Raw genomic sequence first — 20,353 nt, forward strand, 5'->3', positions numbered from 1 at the left:
CTTTCTCATTCCTACCCTTTCCCTGGTGCTACTGTACTGGGGTTTGCACACCCCGTTGGTTGGAATGTTCACACACTAGGTCCAAGTTTCTGCCAGGGTTTGTTGTACTCACAATTAGCTGATGGTATTTACTGCGGGGAGTCAGGTGAGCAGCAACCATTTGTGCTCACAGGATATGTACTCATGCCTCAGTGCTTACAAAGTTTAAGCTGTAGTACTTGATAGGAGCTTGCAGCTGTGGCCCCTCCAGAGATTGCACACAGGGGTTCTGAGCTGTGGCTACCCCCAGAGCCGTACTCAGCACATGTGGCAATACCAGACATGGAACTTGTGAACTCACAAGACAGGTCATTTGTGAATCATCCCTGAGTCACCCCTCAAAGAGAAGCACTTTTTAAACTTTAAAAATAAAATAACGTCTTTTAAGTCAAACTACTTTGAACACTTAAAAAAATCTGCCGGCCCGGAGAGATAGCACAGCGGCGTTTGCCTTGCAAGCAGCCGATCCAGGACCTAAGGTGGTTGGTTCAAATCCGGTGTCCCATGTGGTCCCCCGTGCCTGCCAGGAGCTATTTCTGAGCAGACAGCCAGGAGTAACCCCTGAGCACCGCCGGGTGTGGCCCAAAAACCAAAAAAAAAAAAAAAATCTGCCATGTCAATGCAGATAGAAAATATAAGACAACCAGGTATTGCATGACCCCTAAAAGCCTAACTTTTAAATTTGGCAAGACATGCTTTACCAAGAATTTGTGTACTGGGGGGGGGGGGGAGGTTTATTTGTTTGTTTGTTTAATAATATATTTAAGCACCATGATTACAAACAAACATGTTTGTAGTTGGGTTTCAGTTATAAAAAAAGAACATCCAGTTCACCAGTGCAACATTCCCACCACCAATGCCCGCTGTCTCCATCTTCCCCCACCCCCCTGCCTGTATTCAAGACAGGCATTCTATCTCTCACTCACTACCAAAATTTTTTTTCCACTTACTTTCTTCCCCCACTGTTCCAGGAGAAAACTGCATCAATAAGGAACCGTGAAACAAGTATGGTAAGACATTAATGCTTCCGTTGGGAGGTGTGAGAGGAGGTAAAAGATAGCATATATGTTAAATAGAATTAAGTGGGAATCCAGTACTCACAGACAGACGTGAGGGCAGATGAGTTCAATGCTTCTAGTTGAGCAATGAAAGAGAACAAGGCTACTCGACTGAAAAATCAACTCAACCCTAGCAAACAATTTCCAAGTTAAAGGTGAAAACTTTTTCTAGACATTCTTATAACCAAGAAATATAATTACAACTCTTCAACACTAAAGGGGAGAAAACAGCAGAGGTGGGCAGGACTCAGAGGGAGATTTGTCACGTTCCTTATTTTAGAGTATTTGGATGTTTGCTTGTGAACAACAAAAGCCAAACCCAGCTGACTTCTTACACATTTGTCCCCAAGTTTCTTTTGGCTGAACTAATTTTCTTTCATTTATTCTAATGGTCCTGCAGCATCCCTAGTCTGCTACCTTCTACATCTGCATGAAAGTGAGACAGCTACAGGGTGAACATAGTGGGGAGCTGGTCTCTTTCCCTTTTCTATCTTCTGAAGGCCTGAAAATCTCAATGAACCCCCCCTCTTTTCTTTTTACTTTATTTTACAAAAGCAGCAGCTCTCAATGAGCCTTGTTCAGAAAACCAAGCTCAATAACACAGTTCACTAAGTGATGGTAAGTAAACCTTTCCCTCCTTCAGCAACAGGGAAACAGTACAGCTAGAAGTGAAGGAGAGAAACTCAGGGAAGGGCTACAGTGGAGGAACGTGAAGCCAGAGAGATTCACAGCTGATCACAACTGAGGCAGCCTAGGGCGGCTGGTCCAGTGACTTCAGCTGCTTGCTTTCTAAGGTCAAAGGCTGGGGTGACTGTAAAGCACGGGGGATCCGATTGAACCATCTAGCCTGTCCTTATGGCTCAAAACCTCAATGACATTATCTCCAAAAGCAAAATTCCAGAGTCTGCAAAGTACACAGGTAGGAGGGGCAAAGGGGAGTACCCTCCCCCCGAAGCTTCGAGTTCCTTCCCTCCCTCCTTCCTTCCTTCCTTTTTTTTTTTTTGCTCAGGGCTTACTCTTGGCTCTGCACTCAGGGATCACTCCTAGTAGTGCTCAGGGTGCTATCTGATGCAGGAATTGGAACCGGATCAGCAGCATGCAAGGCAAGCAACCTCTCCACTATACTATCTATCTCTCTAGCCTTTCTGCAGAGTAAAACCACAGAAAAGGCCGTGCTTGCCTAGTTACTGAGAAAAACTGCCCCTCGGGGTGGTTAGTCTAATAATACTGCTTAAAGGAGCCTACTTAGAGAGAAGCAAGTAATTCCCATTTAGAAAGCCTGATATTCTCTCATAATCTTCCCTTTTGCTTTCCAAAACCAAATAGCTCACCAGTCCGCCCAGCACTGCCCCCCACCCTCAGTCACACTCAGATATGAATCCGAGGTCCACACGGGCACACAGAAGATGGCACAGCACACAGCACAAGAAGCCCTCCCAGACATGCTCCGGCTCTTTTGTAAAGCTACAGAGAAATGCAAGGGCAGGGGGAAGCTTACCTTCTAAGGGTGAGACAAAAGAATAAAACAAACAGGAGAACAACAACAACAGAAAAAGATGCATAAAGAAGTCAAAATGGGCAAGTGAAAGTTGGCAAATATGCAAAAGGAACATATCAAGACTTTCAATGATTTTAACACACAGGTTGAATGCACAGGCTTAGAACTTGCTGAAGAGCTTTGGGTCTCTGTACACAAACCCAAATGAAGCCAATTTCTACTGGGGATTAGGGTTTGTCGTTCAGGCAACAAGGCTGGTGGGTCTGAGGGGTCAGTCCTAACCTTACCTGACAGAGGTCCCGGCAGATCAGAATAGCTCTACTGGGCACCTAGTAGTGTTTATACTACAAAAAACTAGACTTGTTAGAAGGTTCTAGAAATATGTGGTGACCAGTGGGAAAGGCAGATCTCGGAGACACAGTGTGCTCCCACCCCACCCCTCCACATTATCTGCATCTTGGGCTCCTAAAATTATAAGCCCAAGTGTCTCATAATGATCACTAGACAGAGAGAAGCAAATATGAGCAGCAGCATCACAGAACTCCCAGGATTGCCAGAAATACCCCAGCTCTCCCCAAGTCTAACAACAGAGCCTATACAAAAGGTAAAGCCCTGGCCCGGAGAGATAGCACAGTGGCATTTGCCTTGCAAGCAGCCGATCCAGGACCAAAGGTGGTTGGTTCGAATCCCGGTGTCCCATATGGTCCCCCGTGCCTGCCAGGAGCTATTTCTGAGCAGACAGCCAGGAGTAACCCCTGAGCAACGCCGGATGTGGCCCCCCCCAAAAAAAAGCCCTCCCCACCCTCCAAACTAACTGAACCCTATGAAAACTAATCTCTATACCTAGACCTTTGAGTTCCTTCTGGCAATCTGTCGAACTCAAAAGTCTGTTTAAGGAAGTTTCCCCATGAAATTCAGTTGCTGTGTCTCAGTCACTTATCAACAGCAGCCCATGGAAAAGGTTGGGATCACCCCCACCTTAAGGGAAGGAACAGAGCCCCAAAATTCCTCACCAGCCAAATAAATGAGACTGCAGGCTGAAAGAAAAAAAGTTTTAGTATATCCTTCAACAACATTTCACCCCACACTTCAGTTTATTTGTTCTACTTGGGCACAAAATTTTTTTTGCAAAAACAGCAAATAGCTCCTAAAACAAAAGGCAGAAATTGCTTTCTAGTATCTGAGTAAGCTCAAAGCTATCCCCAATGACTAGTTCAATGAGAGCCCACGCAGCAGAGGCCCAGTAGTGTCTCCTCGGGGCAGCCTTACCTTGCTAGCCCAAGCATCTTCATCCCAGGAAGTAAGTTGTAGCACACGAATGATCTCATTTATTTCCGCACTCATCTTTTCCACAGTGAAATTGCGGTTTTTCAAGGCTTCTTCGATCCCTTGGTTCTTTGAGTTTTTTGTTGTTACGTAAATCTTCATGGCTATCAAAATAAACAAATAATCAGAAACTTCACTTGGGGTTTGCTCTTGCATGAAAACCATTTTCACACAAGAACAAGTTTCACACTTTGACAAATGTTTGGGGTCTTTCAAAGAAGCTGAGAAACACAGAAAGTGAGACAACAGAGTTCCAATATCCATTACCTACATTGTGAGGAAAACTCAGAGTACAAAACAGTAATACAGTATGATCAAAGAACTACTTCAACAGGATTATACTGGTTCAGCTACAATTACAAAATAGCCAACCATCTTCACAATCAGTTGCCCTAGTCCCAACAGTTAATGGGACAAAATGAAAACAGGAGAACTAGGTGGAATATCTTTCATACTAATGGAATACACGAAAATGCTAAGTTTATTTTCCAGCATTTCTTTCAATATATAGCAGGGACTTACTAGCTCTCACAGTAAAGACACACCTAATATGAATAATATGAATCTGGGTCAGAACAATAGTACAGCAGATAGGGAGTCTGCCTTGCAAATAGCTGGACCAGGTTCAATCGCAAGCACCCCAAGTGGCATCCTAAGTCTTTTGTTTTGTTTTTTTTAATTTTTTGGTTTGGGCCACACCTGGCAGTGCTCAGGAGTTAATCCTGTCCTGGCTCTGCACTCAGAATTTGCTCCTGCCAAGCTTGGGGTACGAAATGGGATGCCAGGGATCAAACCTGGGTCGGTCCCGGGTAGGCCACATACAAGACAAACGCCCTACCCACTGTGCCATCGCTCTGTCTCCTCCCTGAGTTTCTAAAATGAATCCCTGAGTACAGAAATAGTAGTAAGCTCTTGAGCACAGCTGGGTGTGGTCAAACAAAAAACAGACTGACAAAGAATATGGATCATTGGAGAAAGAGAGTATCTCTCCATAAAATAATCTGAAAACGAAAAACAAAAGACCAATCAACAGAACTGCAAAACTCTCCTTAAAAAGAAGAGAGGAGGGGGAAAGAAAGGAAAATGAGGGTAGAGGGTCCCTGAAATGGGCACTCGTGGAGAATACCTGATATGAGCACAGGGAGTAGCTCCTTGACAGTGTTCATGGAATTCACCAGCATCACACGGTGCTCCTGGTGCGTCAACTCCTGCTGCCGTTCATCAATCATCTTGGCCATCTTGGTCATTCCTGGCATGGGACAAACAAAGCAGGAGGGTGAACAGGAAGATGAGGCCTTTCTTGGGCTTACCACTACCAACGTCCAGACCCACTGCCCACTTAGGAAACACCATACAGCATCACTGACTTCAGGAGGAGTTTCCAGGCAGCTCTAATTTAGTACAATTTAGTCTATTTTATTTGGGGTTGGGTTTGTTTTCTGGGCCACACCTGGCAATGCTCAAATGCTCACCTGGCTCTGTGCTCAAGGATCACTCCTGGTGGTGCTCAGGGGACCATACAGAGAGCCAGAGATCGAATCTGGATTGGCTATATGCAATGTTAGTGCCCTCCCCACTGTGCTCTTGCTCTGGCACCTGGGATGTTGGGAATCAAACTTAAGTCAGCCACAAGCAAGACAAGTGCTGTGCCCACTGTACTATCTCTCCAGCCCCATTTGTTTGTTCCATTCAAAGTAGCTTATTAGGGATTCAAGGGAAGAGTCCAGCAGGCAGGACACTTACCTTGCACATGGCCAAGTAGTGTCCAATCCCTAGCACCCCATCTGGTCCCCCTGAACCCTGCCAGGTATGATCCCTGAGTACAGAGGCAGGAATGAGCAACATAGAAATAGCTTATTAAATGCAAATCTAAAAATGTGATATAATTCTACTATAATCAACATAAACACATTCACAAATATTTTTAATTAAAATAAAAAGGTGTTTTTGGGGTAGAAAATAAAGTCCCCAGTGCGGTAAAATATTTTGATGCCTGTCTGCTCTGGGCTTCTCGGTGTAAGGTTGGCATAGCCCCAAGCCATCTAAGAACCTCATGGCACCTACTACTGAGACTCGACTGGCTGAGAAAATGTCTTAAGAATGACAACAATGTGTTTTGTTTTCATCTTTGTCATTTTTTTGTCCTTTCCCAATGTGCCCCAAATAAGCATGAACTGCTTTTAAAATTAGAAACAAATAGAAATATTATGAAAATAATAACTGTGATGACAGAGTTGGAAAGCAGCTGGTGTTTAGGAATCAGCCTGCCAGCACTTTGTGTTTACTTTGGTTATTATTCAAAGCGCTACTTGAGTCTCTGAAGCTTTGATTTGCGAACCACTGCTAGGATTTCTTAAGTAGTTTATGAGGAACCAAGGGGAGATGGGAAGGAGTCATCTCTGCTGTTTCAACCACAGCTCTTTCAACTCGAATTTTGTAATTAGAGATTCTGCATAAGTTTTCACTTGAAGACATAACATGCTACTTATTTTCCAGTGCTAGGAAAATGGTTAAGGCTACTATTTAGTGATTTCCTGGTGATCTTCAGTGATGGTCCAAAGAAATCCTCCATTGCCCTAAGTGTACAGAATGACCGCATCAGAGTTTAATGACAATTAATTTCATATAGGCAAGGGAGTTTAGAAGGTTAGGTACATGATGTTTGGTGGTGGCAAGATAAACATCAGATATGCCACTTTTGGGGGAATGGTAAAGATGGTTTGGGGGTCAAGGACTATTCCTCTCCCTGCGCTCAGGAGTGAGCTCTGACAGGGTCCAAGGAACCAGCTGGCGATGTGAGCCAGGCTGGGGATGTGAACTAGGCTGTGGCTCCCACATCCACCTGCAAAGCAAGTGCCTTCCTTCTTGTACTAGTGCTCCAGACCTGAAGATGCCTTTTTCCTACTTTAAATCCTCTTTGAGTCACAATCAAAAGCAGTTATCTGTCCTGCATTTTGAAGACTGTTCTCAGATGACTAAACAATCATTTCAAAATGAGATTCAGTCCCCGCAGCCTTCCCTCCTGTGAGATATGATTAGTTTAAGCAGCCAGGGGTTGCAGCATGAGTCCATCCTAGCAAGGCGGGGTAACTATCCAGTGGAGACATCCTGATCGTATGGGGAACTAGCAGACAACTAAGGAATGGAATGTTGTGTCATGTGGAACAAAAGGGTTAGGACTGAGGGCAGCCTAGAGCATTCCAGCCATAGAAGAGTATTTTCTATATTCTCTGAAAACATTTGCGATATCTAATTTTATTCATCAGGCAGGGCCAGGATTTGTTGAAAGCAGACTTGGCTTTTAGCAATAAGGATGGGAGCCCAGTCTGAGTGTCAGGAAAAGTAGAGAGTACCTAACAGACCAATGCCTTGTGCTTCAAGAGTCAGGGGGGGCTGCTACTCCCCAATGATCAAACATAAATACCCCAGAAGCACTTTCACTAGAGAAGTTATCTCTGTGACTCACCAGGCCCCAGATTCTTGGTGTAGGTAACCAAATCTTCCATAGTCTCCACCACCTCTGCCACTGTAAGATATTCCAAAATTCCTTTGCAAACTCTGATAATTTTGCGCACCTGAAAATAGATTTCAGAGTCTGAAGTCTGAGCACATAGTGAAGAGAAAACCTGGTCATGCTAAGTACAGAATATTCTCCTCCAACACAAATCATCTCATCATCCCTGCATTAGCCACCTGCCAGTATTAATAAAAATGAGGTTTACTGGGCAGGCTGAGCATGCATGGGCCTCACAGTGCCTACCTCAGCCTCGTCGAAGGTGAGCAGCAGGTCAGATGTGCCTGACAGGATCCCCCTGGACCCATCGATGAGATAATCCCGAGCAGGCACTGAGTAAGGGTCCGACTGGAGCATGTGAGCAGCTTGGACAAGCTTGGTACAAGCGTTCTCAACCCTGTGGAGCAAGAATATGGTGTGAACTCAGGGTGGAACCAGGCAAAAAAAAGTCTAGAGAAAATGCAAGAAAGACAGTGGAGCAGAATTCACATTTTTTTCACTACACAGAAGTTGGCAACAATTAATTTAGATTTGAGCTTATAAAATTCACAATTAAAAGTAGTCCATTCATTCATTCATCCGCCCATTCATTCATGTACTGTACAACACCTTGTTCTTTATTATTACCTGAAAACAAAACAAAAAAATGTGGAGAAAATACATGTTTGGGATCTTTGATTGGAGGCTCCTGTATTTTTGTAGCTGTTTTTGATTCCTCATTTCTCAACCTATATGTGTTATCATCAAAAGACCCCACACCAAAAACCCCTTGACAGCATTTTCAGATTGAATTTTGAGAACTAAAATGTCAAGACATTGTGCTGAATTAAATTTATGGATCCGAGGAAGCAAGTAACAACAGGAAACTGTGCAGAAATTTCTCATGCGTTCAGCTCAATGAAATTTCTTTAGACAATGCATTAGGCCGCTTGCAAACAGCACTATAAAACTATGCTGTTAATTAAAATGTCACTGCCATTTATAACATAGTCAGTTATTAATAGTTAATGCAAATATCATTTAATAATAAACATGAACTAATCAGACAAGAACGAGTGTTCCTTTAAAAGGGAGGCCCCCAACAGACATAAATCAAGTACCTTTCTTTATCCTCTTGTGCTACTAAAATGTAGCCACTCATTGAATTATTGATGAGGGAAAAAGACCTAATACATCATTTCCTTGACTCTCATATTCAGTAAAACTATTATGGTATCACTGAGTAACAGAGACAGGAAACAAATCACTCTGAGTTAAAGTAATCAGGCATGAGTATATATTTTAATTTGAAATCACAGAATAGACACAGGCAAATAGAAAGGATTTCAAAGAGCGGCTTTGAGAATCAAATAAAATAATACAAAGCTTCAAAAGTATAAACTAGCTGGGTCTAGAGTGGTAGCATAGCAGGAAGGGTTATGCCTTGCATGTGGCTGACCTGGTTTCCAGCCTAACACCACAAATGAAACCTAGAGCACCCCAAAATCAAACCAAAACCAAAACAAAGTACAAGAGTATTGCAATATTGTTTATAAATAGAATTAACCAAAAACATAAATTTCATATGCTATTTCAAAGGGTTTTTGGTGGTGTTTTTTTTTGTTTTTTGTTTTTTGTAAAACTTAATGTACAATTAACCATTTTAAGGGCTGATTGTTCAGTGGCACTTAACATATTCACAATATTGAGCAAACCTCTCTCTTGTGTAAAAACTTTTTCTTCACTTCAGTAATGCTACATACCTATTAAATAATCACTCATTTCTCCTCTTTCCCCATTTCCTGATAACTATTAACCAGCTTTCTGTCCCTATGATTTTGCCTGTCTTGGATTAATCATATAAAAGGAATCATGTACCAAGTAACTGGATTTTGTCTCTTTTTTCTCCCTTGCACACTGTCTTAAAGTTCACCCAAGTTGTAGCACATCATGGTTTGCTCCCCATTTTGGGAGGAGGGAATGTGGGATCACAATCACAGGTGCTCAGGAGCTATCCCTGGCTCTATGCTAAGGTATAAGCTTCTAGTGGTGAGGGAAATATATGCAAAGCTGGGTAGCAAACTTGGGTCAGCAGCATGAAATGTAAGTACTTTAACTACTGTACTTTATCTCCAGCACAAATGCAATGTGTCATAGTTGGGTGGTTGGAATTAGGATTCAACCATGAACTATACCCAGCAGTGGATTGTTTTATTTAGGATCTTTTATTTTTTGGTTTTTGGGCCACACCCGGGAGTACTCAGGAATTACTCTGGGCTCTGCCCTCAGAAATCACTCCTGGAGGTGCTTGGGGGACCTAGGGGATGTCAGGGATTAAACCCGAATTGACCACATGCAAGGCAAGGACCCTAACTACTTTGCTATCACTCCTACCCTATTTGGGATTTTTAAATTTTGTACCGCACCCTGGGATACTCAGTAGCTATTTCTGGTTCTGTACTCAAAAGTAAAGAAATATTTTAGCCAAATATTTATTTGGTATGTTAAAAATCTAAATTAAAAAAAAAAGAGTAGGGGCCGGGCGGTGGCGCTAAAGGTAAGGTGCCTGCCTTGCCTGCGCTAGCCTTGGACGGACCGCGGTTCGATCCCCCAGTGTCCCATATGGTCCCCCAAGCCAGGAGCAACTTCTGAGCACATAGCCAGGAGTAACCCCTGAGCGTTACCGGGTGTGGCCCAAAAACCAAAAAAAAAAAAAAAAAAAAAGAGTAAAAGGAAGAAATACAAAAAGAAAACTGTCTAAATTGAAGGTCAGGGATGTGGTAAAGTGCATGTGTGAATCCAGGATTCTACATACCTGGCACTGCAAAAGAATTTTTTTAACCTAAAGTAAGTCATTATTTTAATTAGCCTCAAGACAGAACAAAATGATGGTAAGGTGTGCCAGAGGGATAGCACAGTGGGTAGGGTGGTTGCCTTGCATGTGGCTGACCAGGTTTCATCCTCTGCATCCCAAAGGGTCAAGATTCTCAAGCCCACCAAGAGTAATTACTGGGCACTACCTGAGTGGTCCAAAACCAGATTAAAAAAAAAATTGATCTTTGGATAAAGTTCCCCATTATCCTTTCCCTGACTTTTATGCTAATTTTTTTAAATTCAGTTTTATAAATCAATATTTTGTCATTATAAATATGGTATCTTATTCTAAGATTTCCAAATATTGTAAGAATTATATAGCATTAGTCAAAGTTTGCTTTTGTTTGCTAACAAACTGTCCAGTCACTTGCTTGGCATTTAGATCTGTCTGGGGCATACACTCTAGAATTTGCTCTAGCAATCATCTGCTGGAGACAAAATGTATCCACTTTTGTTTGAAAACCTTTATTTATATATATTTGAAAACTTATATTCTCTTCAAAGACTACTTCAGTTATATAGAAATCTATATTGACAGTTATTTTATCAGTACATTAAAGATATTTTCCCAATACAAATGGAAAAAAGCAGCAGGGAGACATGTGAAGAAATGGACCCAAGGGGCCCAGAGAGATAGCACAGCTGCGTTTGCCCTGCAAGCAGCCGATCCAGGACCAAAGGTGGTTGGTTCGAGTCCCGGTGTCCCATATGGTCCCCCGTGCCTGCCAGGAGCTATTTCTGAGCACACAGCCAGGAGTAACCCCTGAGCACCGCCGGGTGTGGCCCAAAAACAAAAAAAAAAAAAAAAAAAAAAAAAAAGAAATGGACCCAGGGATGCAGAACTATAAATCAAGGAATCCTGGCAATTCCAGATATTGGAAAAGAAAGAAAATAAAGTAGGGCCAGAAAGATGGAGTTTGCCTGGCACATAGAAAATCAATTTCAATCGCTGCCACCCATCTGGTCCTTTAAGCCCTGCCAGGAGTGATCCCTGAGCATAGATAGACCCTGGAGTAATAAAGTTGGAGCATCATTTGTGTGACCCCAACTCCTTCATCTCCACCTCAAAATAAGTAAAGAAAGAAAATTAACTCTTAGAATGTTCAGTAGAAACACAATCCTGCTAAGCCAGTTTAGACTCCAGAAATGTAAGATAAAGTAATTATACTGTTGGAGCCAGAGAGATAAAAGTAGAGGGGAGAGCATTTGCCTTCTATAAGGCAGACTTGCTTCCATCTCTGCATCTCATATGGTCCCCAGCATCATCAAAAGTGATGCCTGAGTGCAGAGTCAGGAATAATCCCTGAGCATCACTAGGTGTGGCCCAAAAAATAAATTTAAAAAATATATATTTAATGTTGCCTTAAACAATTAAGACTAAAGTGTTTTGTTTAAACAGTAACATGAGCTGGCATCAAATCAAAATTTACCATGCATTCAGTAGGTATAAACATACTATCCATCATTGGGGAAGGGTCTTTAAAGCCAACCCAGTAATGACTCAGATAACAGAATTAGTAGATAAAAAGCTAATGCAGGTATTACAATAATGTAGGTTCTTATTTTCAAAAAGCTAATGGGAAAATGGAGCACACTAAGTAGATAAGTGAAAGATTTCAATAGAAGCTTGAATAAACATCCAGTTTTACTTATCTCTGGCTCTTCTCCACTCTGGGGCAGCCCATATTCTCTCTTGAATACATACTCCCTCCCTTTCTCTTCCCTCACTCCTTTCTAAGTAAGTTTTGGTCAGTGAAAATTATCTTGTGGGCCAGAACAATAGTAGAGCACAGAGGGCACTTGCTTTGCACACAGTCAACCCCAAGCAATGGCAGGAATAATTCTTTGTTGTACTGGTGAAAGGGGCTGTTCCTCTTATGACTGAAACCAACTACAATCATGTTTGTAATCATGGTGCTTAATAAAGATATTATTTAAAAAGAAAAAAATGGAATAATTCCTGCATGAAGGCTGAGAATGTGAGCATTCCTGAGCATTGCCAAACTCACACTCACACACACACACACACATACACATACACACACACACACACACACACACACACACACACAAAGCATAAAACTAACTTGCTTCAGTAAATAACAACTATTTAAAAAGAACAATTAGAGACGGATCTAGACATAGATACTCTAGGAAGTAAGCAAGGAGGAAGAGTGGTTTTCATGCAACTAAACTTATTTGTGGAAATAAAAAATCAAACTAAAAAGGCAAAGAAAAAAATTCAAAAAGGAGCCCAGTACCAGGGAGCTATGAGCCAACACAATGCAATCCAATACACATGCCACTAGAGTCCTCAAAGTAAGGAAAAACAGAATCTCTGGTTCCTCTATAGCACTAGACATAATTATAAAAAGGACTAAGGTCCCTAAGATGCAGAAGTATCTGTCTTTCTACTTCTAGTTTGCCCTTGTTTTTAGAAGGAACTCAGGTCTGCTACACCAGAAGATACATTTCCACAATTGTCTACTTGGAAATTTACTAGGCTCTGCCATTACCTGTTCATATATTCTTATCTGTTCATCTAAAAGTTAATGATTTGGAAATTCCATTTGTTCAGGTTCAAGGTTTGATGCAATTGCATGCTAAGAATGACTCAAATAACTCCAAAGGAGCCATGCTGTGGTTGGAGAGAAATTCATTTGAACTGGTGTTTCTGAAAATAGAATGTAAACCATAAATACTAGCAAAAAACATTTTTTTTTTGTTTTTGGTTTTTTGGGCCACACCCGGTGATGCTCCTGGCCATGTGCTCAGAAATCGCTCCTAGCTTGGGGGACCATATGGGACACCGGGGGATCGAACTGCAGTCTTTCCTAGGCTAGCACAGGCAAGGCAGATGCCTTACCACTTGCGCCACTGCTCTGGCCCCCAAAAAACATATTTTAAGAAAAAAGTAAGAGCAACCAGAGAAAATTGACCAATGAGGGGCTAGAGGATAAGGGAGTGGCAGAGCCCTTACTTGGAGACTGTGAGTTAGATCTCAGCACTGCCCATATGCTGAGTCCTGGGACAAGGCCATTGGGATCTTAGTGTCAAAGAGACTGTGATCACCAAGTGTGTGGGCCCTATAACCAAAATGTGCAAACAACTAAAGCACTTGACCCTCAGGAAGCATCTCAACTATAAATTTGGCGAATCACAACTAAGGCATGTAGCCACTGGCTATAACAACAGAAAAAACAACAAATGGAATGAAAGAGGGGAAAATGGCAGACCACTTACAAAGAACAACAAAGGCTGGAAACCAGACTTTTCCCTAGGAACAATGCAAAGCAGAAAGTTGTAGGATAACATGTCAAAGTACAAAAACAAGGAAACAATAAATAAATAAATAAATAAATAAATAAATAAATAAATAAATAAATAAATAAATAAATAAATAAATAAATAAATAAAATAAAACCTCTCAGGGGCTGGAGAGATAGCATGGAGGTAGGACATTTGCTTGCATGCAAAAGGATGGTGGTTTGAATCCCAGTATCCCATATGGTCCCTCGAGTCTGCCAGAAGTGATTTCTGATTGTAGAGCCAGGAGTAACCCCTGAGAGCTGTGGGGTGTGATGACCCCTCCCAAAAAAAACCTCTCAACCTAAATCTGTAACCTTATGCCCAATGAAAATATATATCTCAAAATTAAAACAAAAAATTCTTTTCCCAACAAAAGCTAAAGTGTGAAAAAGTTTCACCGGAACCTTGAGAATGACTGGAGTTGGACAAACTGGTATGCCTTGAACCCAGAGTCTGTCTTATGCCAATAAACTTCTAGGGTGAGGCCTTTTTGTAATCAGGTCAAGGAGTTTTTCTCCATTTTCCCATTTTTCTGGACCTATGCAAACAATGGCGATTCCCACTATCACACCTTTAATATATTTTTTTACTCTTATCCTTTAAGGAAAAAAAATACAACTTACTGAACTTAAAAACAAATAACTGTAGTAGAATGCCTGTCTCGAATACAGGCGGGAGATGGGAATTACAGAGGGGGTAATGTTACACTGGTGAAGGGAGGTGTTCTGGTTATGACTGTAACCCAAATATGATCATGTTACTTAAATAAAAATATATTTAAAAAAAAGAACAAAACACATTTATGGGTTTTAAGAAAAATGAAAGACATTCTTGCAATAATAACTTTCAGACACAAAAGAGAAAAGAGCTGGAAGTTCCAGCTCACCTCAGGAAGCTCACCACAAAGAGTGATGAGTTTAGTTGGATAAATAACTACATTTTGAACTGTCCTAATAATGAGAATGTATGAGGGAAATTGAGAACCTGTTTAGAGTACAGGCGGGGGTCGGGTGGGGAGGAGGGAGACTTGGGACATTGGTGATGGGAATGTTGCACTGGTGATGGGTGGTGTTAAAAAAAAAAAAAAGAAAAAGAAAAAGTATAAAAGATGCACTACAATTTAGGATTAACTGGAAAAAAAAAAGAAATTGTCATAATATATAATAGAAAATATTCTTTCAATTTTATAAAAAAAAAAAAAAGAACAAAACAAAATAAATAAAACATAGGGGTTAAAAAATACTTTTCATAGTATTTCATTTATAAAAGATAAATGATACCAGATGGAAATAAGGATCTACAAGAAGAGCACAAAAATGTAATGATGTAGGGCCCGGAGAGATAGCACAGTGGTGTTTGCCTTGCAAGCAGCCGATCCAGGACCAAAGGTGGTTGGTTCGAATCCCGGTGTCCCATATGGTCCCCCGTGCCTGCCAGGAGCTATTTCTGAGCAGACAGCCAGGAGTTAACCCCTGAGCACCGCCGGGTGTGACCCAAAAACCAAAAAAAAAAAAAAAAATGTAATGATGTAGATAAACATAAAAATTGCGTTTATTATTTGAACACCTTTTACAGCTAATAATAAAAGCAGTAACTTTCTTGAAAGTTTAAAGATGTTAGGTTTAAAAGAGCAAATGTAATTTGACTGGCCAGTTAGACAATGAGGACTGTGCTTACCAATTATTATTATTATTACAGATGTTTTCCATAAATTGAATTAACTAAATTCACATGAAAATATACTTATGACACATACTTAACAAATAATATGGCAGAAATATACATGTTTTATACATGTTTTGCAACTAGTTAAACGTAATGATTTTTAAATGTTTACATGAAAACGTCACAATAAGTAAATTTTTTAAAAGTCCTTTAAGAAGGGCCCGGAGAGATAGCACAGTGGCGTTTGCCTTGCAAGCAGCCGATCCAGGACCAAAGGTGGTTGGTTCGAATCCCGGTGTCCCATATGGTCCCCCGTGCCTGCCAGGAGCTATTTCTGAGCAGACAGCCAGGAGTAACCCCTGAGCACTGCCGGGTGTGGCCCAAAAACCAAAAAAAAAAAAAAAAAAAAAAAAAAAAGTCAAACGAGCATTTAAATTAAAGAGCGCTGGCCTTGCTTCAGAGTTCTCCCAGTTGTCTCCCCTGGTGCCCCTCCTTTGCGGAAGAACCCTACTTGCTCACTCAGAGACTAAAGTTTTCATTTGATTTGCATGTTTGTTTCTTTGAGGGGCCATACCTGGCAGTGCAGAGGAGAAATGCTCCCAGTAGTGCTCACAGGACCACAATGCTCAACTCCCACATGCAAAGCCGCACTCCATCCTTCTCTAAGCTACCTCACCTTTCCATCCATTCGATGCAGCTTTGAAATACTGCTTTCTTCAGATAAGTCTCCCAAATCTCTGAGGACCTCCACTAAGGGTTCCCACAAGTCATATTCTAACCTCTTGCTTCAGTCAGCACCATCTTCCACAGAATAGTGGAAACTCAGCAACGCTGAGAGACACCTTCTTTCAAGGAAGAAGCCTAGGATATAATAAATACTCTAATAGGTATTTGCTGAAAGACTCTTTTCACCAAGAAAAGGCAAAGACTGCAATCTTCCCATAAACCACTGGCTAATAGTGATTGCTCAAAGACAGGAAATGGGAGACCAGTGCTGGGGGTATAGCACAAGTCTAGCAGGTGCAGGAACCTGACTCTGATTCCAGCACCACATGCCCCCCCCCCAAAAAAAAGCACTGGTAGGTGCTATGACCTCAGAACAACTAAAATGCAAATTTTGTAAATTTTTAAATTTTATTTAGTCACCATGAATTACAATTACTCATGACTGATCTTCAGTTGTACAGTGTTCCAAAACTGACACCCCCCCATTCACAAGTGCTCACATCTCTCCACCAATGTCCCCAGTTTTCCCTTCCACCCACAACTCTGCCTCTATCACAGGCACTTTTTAATCACTTTTTTTAAATTATAATTTGCTATAGTTTTGGGGCCACATCCTGCAGTGCTTTGGCGTTACTCCTGGCTCTGTGCTCAGAAATCACTCTTGGCAGGCTCAGGGGAACCATATGAGATGACAGGGATTGAACCCAGGTCCGTCCTGGGTCAGTAGGCAAATGGCCTATTGATATGCCATCACTCCGGCTCATTTTTTAATAACTTTTTGGCACTCCTGCTTACCTTACTGTTACTGATAAGAAAAACACAAAGTTTTTAATTAAAATAAAGTCATCAATCAGAGACAAAGTCTAGGTTCCTGCGTTCCATGTGGTCAAGCCCATTTCTATCCCAGGTACCACAGTCTCCCAAGGATTTCTGGGTACAGCTATGGAGACAACCGAGTACCCACAGAATGGCCTGGGCAAACCTGAGGGTTCTCACCTCATTACCTCATCCATGGATGCTTGTTTTTAGACCCTAGGCCAAGATAGGTGAGAATCACCAGGTCGCCCCCACTCTCCAGATTTAGTCCAAAACATCACTGTGAGATGTCTCCCTCTACCCCCATACACAAACATATACACAAAAGTCACAAACTTGATTTTATTTCCAGGGAAAATAAACCTTACTTATAAATTAGAGCAAACAAACATGAACATCATAAAATAAAACTGTTGCTCACCACCTATTTGCAGACACAGTTACTGCATGTTTCAAATTTGAGAGGAAAAAAAAAATCAAGAAATAACTGATAGGAATGATGATCATGGAGAAAGGAAGGAACAGAAAAAAAAAAAACACAGATGAAATGGAAAAGAAGCTTTGCAGGAATCAATTTGATTCTTCACTAATGGTTCCCTTGTGTGGTAAAAACCGTAAGACCAGCAGACAACGTCTCTTTTTCCCCATACAGTAAGACATCTAATCTGTGCATTAAATTTTAATGGCGCTCTTAAAAGCCAAAGAAATCCCACCATAACTAACCAGTACTCAGAAAGAGTCTGTCTTGTCTATGAAAAATGAGATTTTATTTAAACATTCAAACAGACTAGCTTCTTAATGTGATCAATCTTTATTTTAAATATAAATTTGAATTAAAAAACTTCAAAAGCAATTGAGAATGAGATAGGTCTAAGATTTGTTTCCTATATAATTGTATACCTTATTATAAGTACATATATGTATATGTATAAATAAAATTAATTTAGATACTTTAAATAGAACAGATTAAAGCATCTCTCTTCCTCTGTCTTTAATCTAAATTAATAGAAAAGCATTTTACTTTAGGAGCTGGAGTGATAGCACAGTGGAGAAAGCATTTGCCTTACACACACTGACGAGGGTTTGATCCTGGCATTCTATATAGTCCCCTAAACTCTGCCAGGAACGACCCCTGAGCACAGAGCCAGGAGGGACCCCAGAGTACCAGTGGATATGGCCCAAAAACAAACAACAAAAAAAAAGCAAAAATTATACTTTAGCTCAACGGAATGATCATTGCCTCAGAGAACCTCTACTACATTCACTCCTTACCCACCAATCCATTTTTCCCAGAATTACCACATGATTTTATATAGTCTAGGATAATTATATATTATATATAGTTTAGTTCCATGTGATTTTAATGATCAAGAATCAAGAAGTTGGGCCAGAGAGATAGCACAGTGGTAGGGCATTTGCCTTACACGCTGCCGACCCAGGATGGACGGTGGTTTGAATCCCGGCATCCCACATGGTCCCCTAAGCCTGGCAATTTCTGAGCTCAGAGCCAGGAGTAACCCCTGAGCGCTGTGGGGTGTGACCCAAAAACCAAAAAGAAAGAAAAAATAATAATCAAGAAGTTAAAACTTTATATTGATCACTACAAGTTATTCCTAAAGGTTCTTCTGGAACATATCCAAAAGTGAGTTACTAACCTTATGTTCTTTTATACTTTTTGTTCACTTATATACTTTTATACTTTTTGTTCGTGTTCATTTCAGTGCTATCTAAGATCTATAAATTGAATGTTCCCTTTTAAAGGCCCCAGTAAACGAACAAATATAAGCTGTTATTTATAAGAGTGTCAAACACATGCTAAGAATTCATGAAAGTGAGAGGGGGAGGTTAGGAAATCAGTGGTGAAGATAAAGACACATTCGCCATTCTTAATCGCAACTAAAATGTCTCAAAAAGCAATGAAGACAATTTTGCTTGTGGCTCAGAAGCTCAGCACTATTTACAACGATGACTCTCCTCACAATATTTCTTTTTTTTTTTTTTTTTTTTTGGTTTTTGGGCCACACCCAGCGGTGCTCAGGGATTACTCCTGGCTGTCTGCTCAGAAATAGCTCCTGGCAGGCACGGGGGACTATATGGGACACCGGGATTCGAACCAACCACCTTTGGTCCTGGATCGGCTGCTTGCAAGGCAAACACCGCTGTGCTATCTCTCCGGGCTCTCCTCACAATATTTCTAACCAACCACCACGGTTAGATCCTTGTTTCCTCTTCCTGATATTTTCCTTTCCTTGCTACATGGATAGTGCCTCTCAGAGATGAAATATTCTCAGCGCACTTTCCAATTTGAGAAGCTCAATGTTCTATAAAACAAGAATATAGAAATAGGATCATTAAAATGCTGGTAGTTAAGTGTGTTATGGTTTTTTATTCCATGATAAATCTCTTTTAAGACTCCCCTTTTCTGAGGCCAGAGACAGCTAAATAGGCTAGGTTCAATCCCTGGCACTACACAGTCCCCAAAGCCCTATTGGAAGCAACCCCTGAGCACAGAATCGCCCGCAGTACTATTTTTTTTCCTTTTTTTTTGGTTTTTTTTTTTTTTGGGGGGGGCCACACCCAGCAGTGCTCAGTGGTTACTCCTGGCTGTCTGCTCAGAAATAGCTCCTGGCAGGTACGGGGGACCATATGGGACACTGGGATTCAAACCAACCATCTTTGGTCCTGGATCAGCTGCTTGCAAGGCAAACGCCGCTGTGCTATCTCTCCGGGCCCGCCCGCAGTACTATTAAGTGTGGTCCCCAAACAAACAAAAACTGCCCCTTTTTCTCTATGGTGACACATACATTATCAGTGGAAGACAATATTAAAATCCAGGCCCTTCCATAAATGAAAGAACTTAAATAACAAGTTATGAGAGCAAGAAGACCTAGAACTCACTCTTCTTCCCACCATCAAGTCAAAAGGCTGTTAGGTGAAAATGAGTATTGGATCTCACACATTCTCCCTTCATGGAGTCTATAAGCAATATAGTAGCCAGTGGGGGCTTGTGGAGAGATAGCACATCAGGCAGAGCACTTGCCTTGTACAGCCAGGCAGACCTCAGTCAGATCCCTGGCATCCTAGATGGTCTCAAATCTGCCAGAAGTGATCCCTGAGCACAGAGCCAAGAATAAGCCCAGAGAACAGCCAAGTGTGGCTCCCCTCCAAAAAAAAAAAAAGTCTGCAAAATGACTGTTAATCAAATTCCAGGATCAGCGACTGACTGACAGCTCCATGTTTCTAGACTCCCCAACTAGTATCATTTCCTTCTGCTTGCACATGTTCTTCAGGGAAGGATGGAAGCCTGTGACATGAAGGGATATTCTATGAGTAACCCTGGAAGGTCGCTGGGGACCATATGTGATGCTGGAATCAAGCTGGATCAGCTGATCACCTTGTAAGTACATAAGTTCCTGTGCTATGACTCTGGCCTAAGATGTCCTGTGTCTAGATATACCATTAAAAATAATAAGGGAGGGGATGGAGCAATAGTACAGAGGGAAAAGCATTTTTGCATACAAGTCAATCCTACTTCCATCCCTGGCATCC

At 41.4% G+C, this 20,353-nt stretch overlaps 1 protein-coding gene across 2 annotated transcripts in view; it reads right to left on the reverse strand.

Annotated features, from left to right (window-relative positions):
• The window catches only part of VCL (vinculin), a 107,902-nt gene that overhangs the window by 36,695 nt on the left and 50,854 nt on the right, over window positions 1-20,353 (reverse strand). For both annotated transcript variants that reach the window (XM_049789089.1, XM_049789090.1), the window contains exons 3-6: window positions 7,682-7,832; window positions 7,388-7,496; window positions 5,048-5,170; window positions 3,865-4,025 (exon numbers count right to left, since the gene is read on the reverse strand). In XM_049789089.1, the coding sequence (XP_049645046.1) occupies window positions 3,865-4,025; window positions 5,048-5,170; window positions 7,388-7,496; window positions 7,682-7,832 (544 nt within the window). The remainder of the gene's footprint in view (window positions 1-3,864; window positions 4,026-5,047; window positions 5,171-7,387; window positions 7,497-7,681; window positions 7,833-20,353) is intronic.

The sequence above is a fragment of the Suncus etruscus genome, chromosome 15 (assembly GCF_024139225.1).
Source record: "Suncus etruscus isolate mSunEtr1 chromosome 15, mSunEtr1.pri.cur, whole genome shotgun sequence".
Lineage (NCBI taxonomy): Eukaryota > Metazoa > Chordata > Mammalia > Eulipotyphla > Soricidae > Suncus > Suncus etruscus.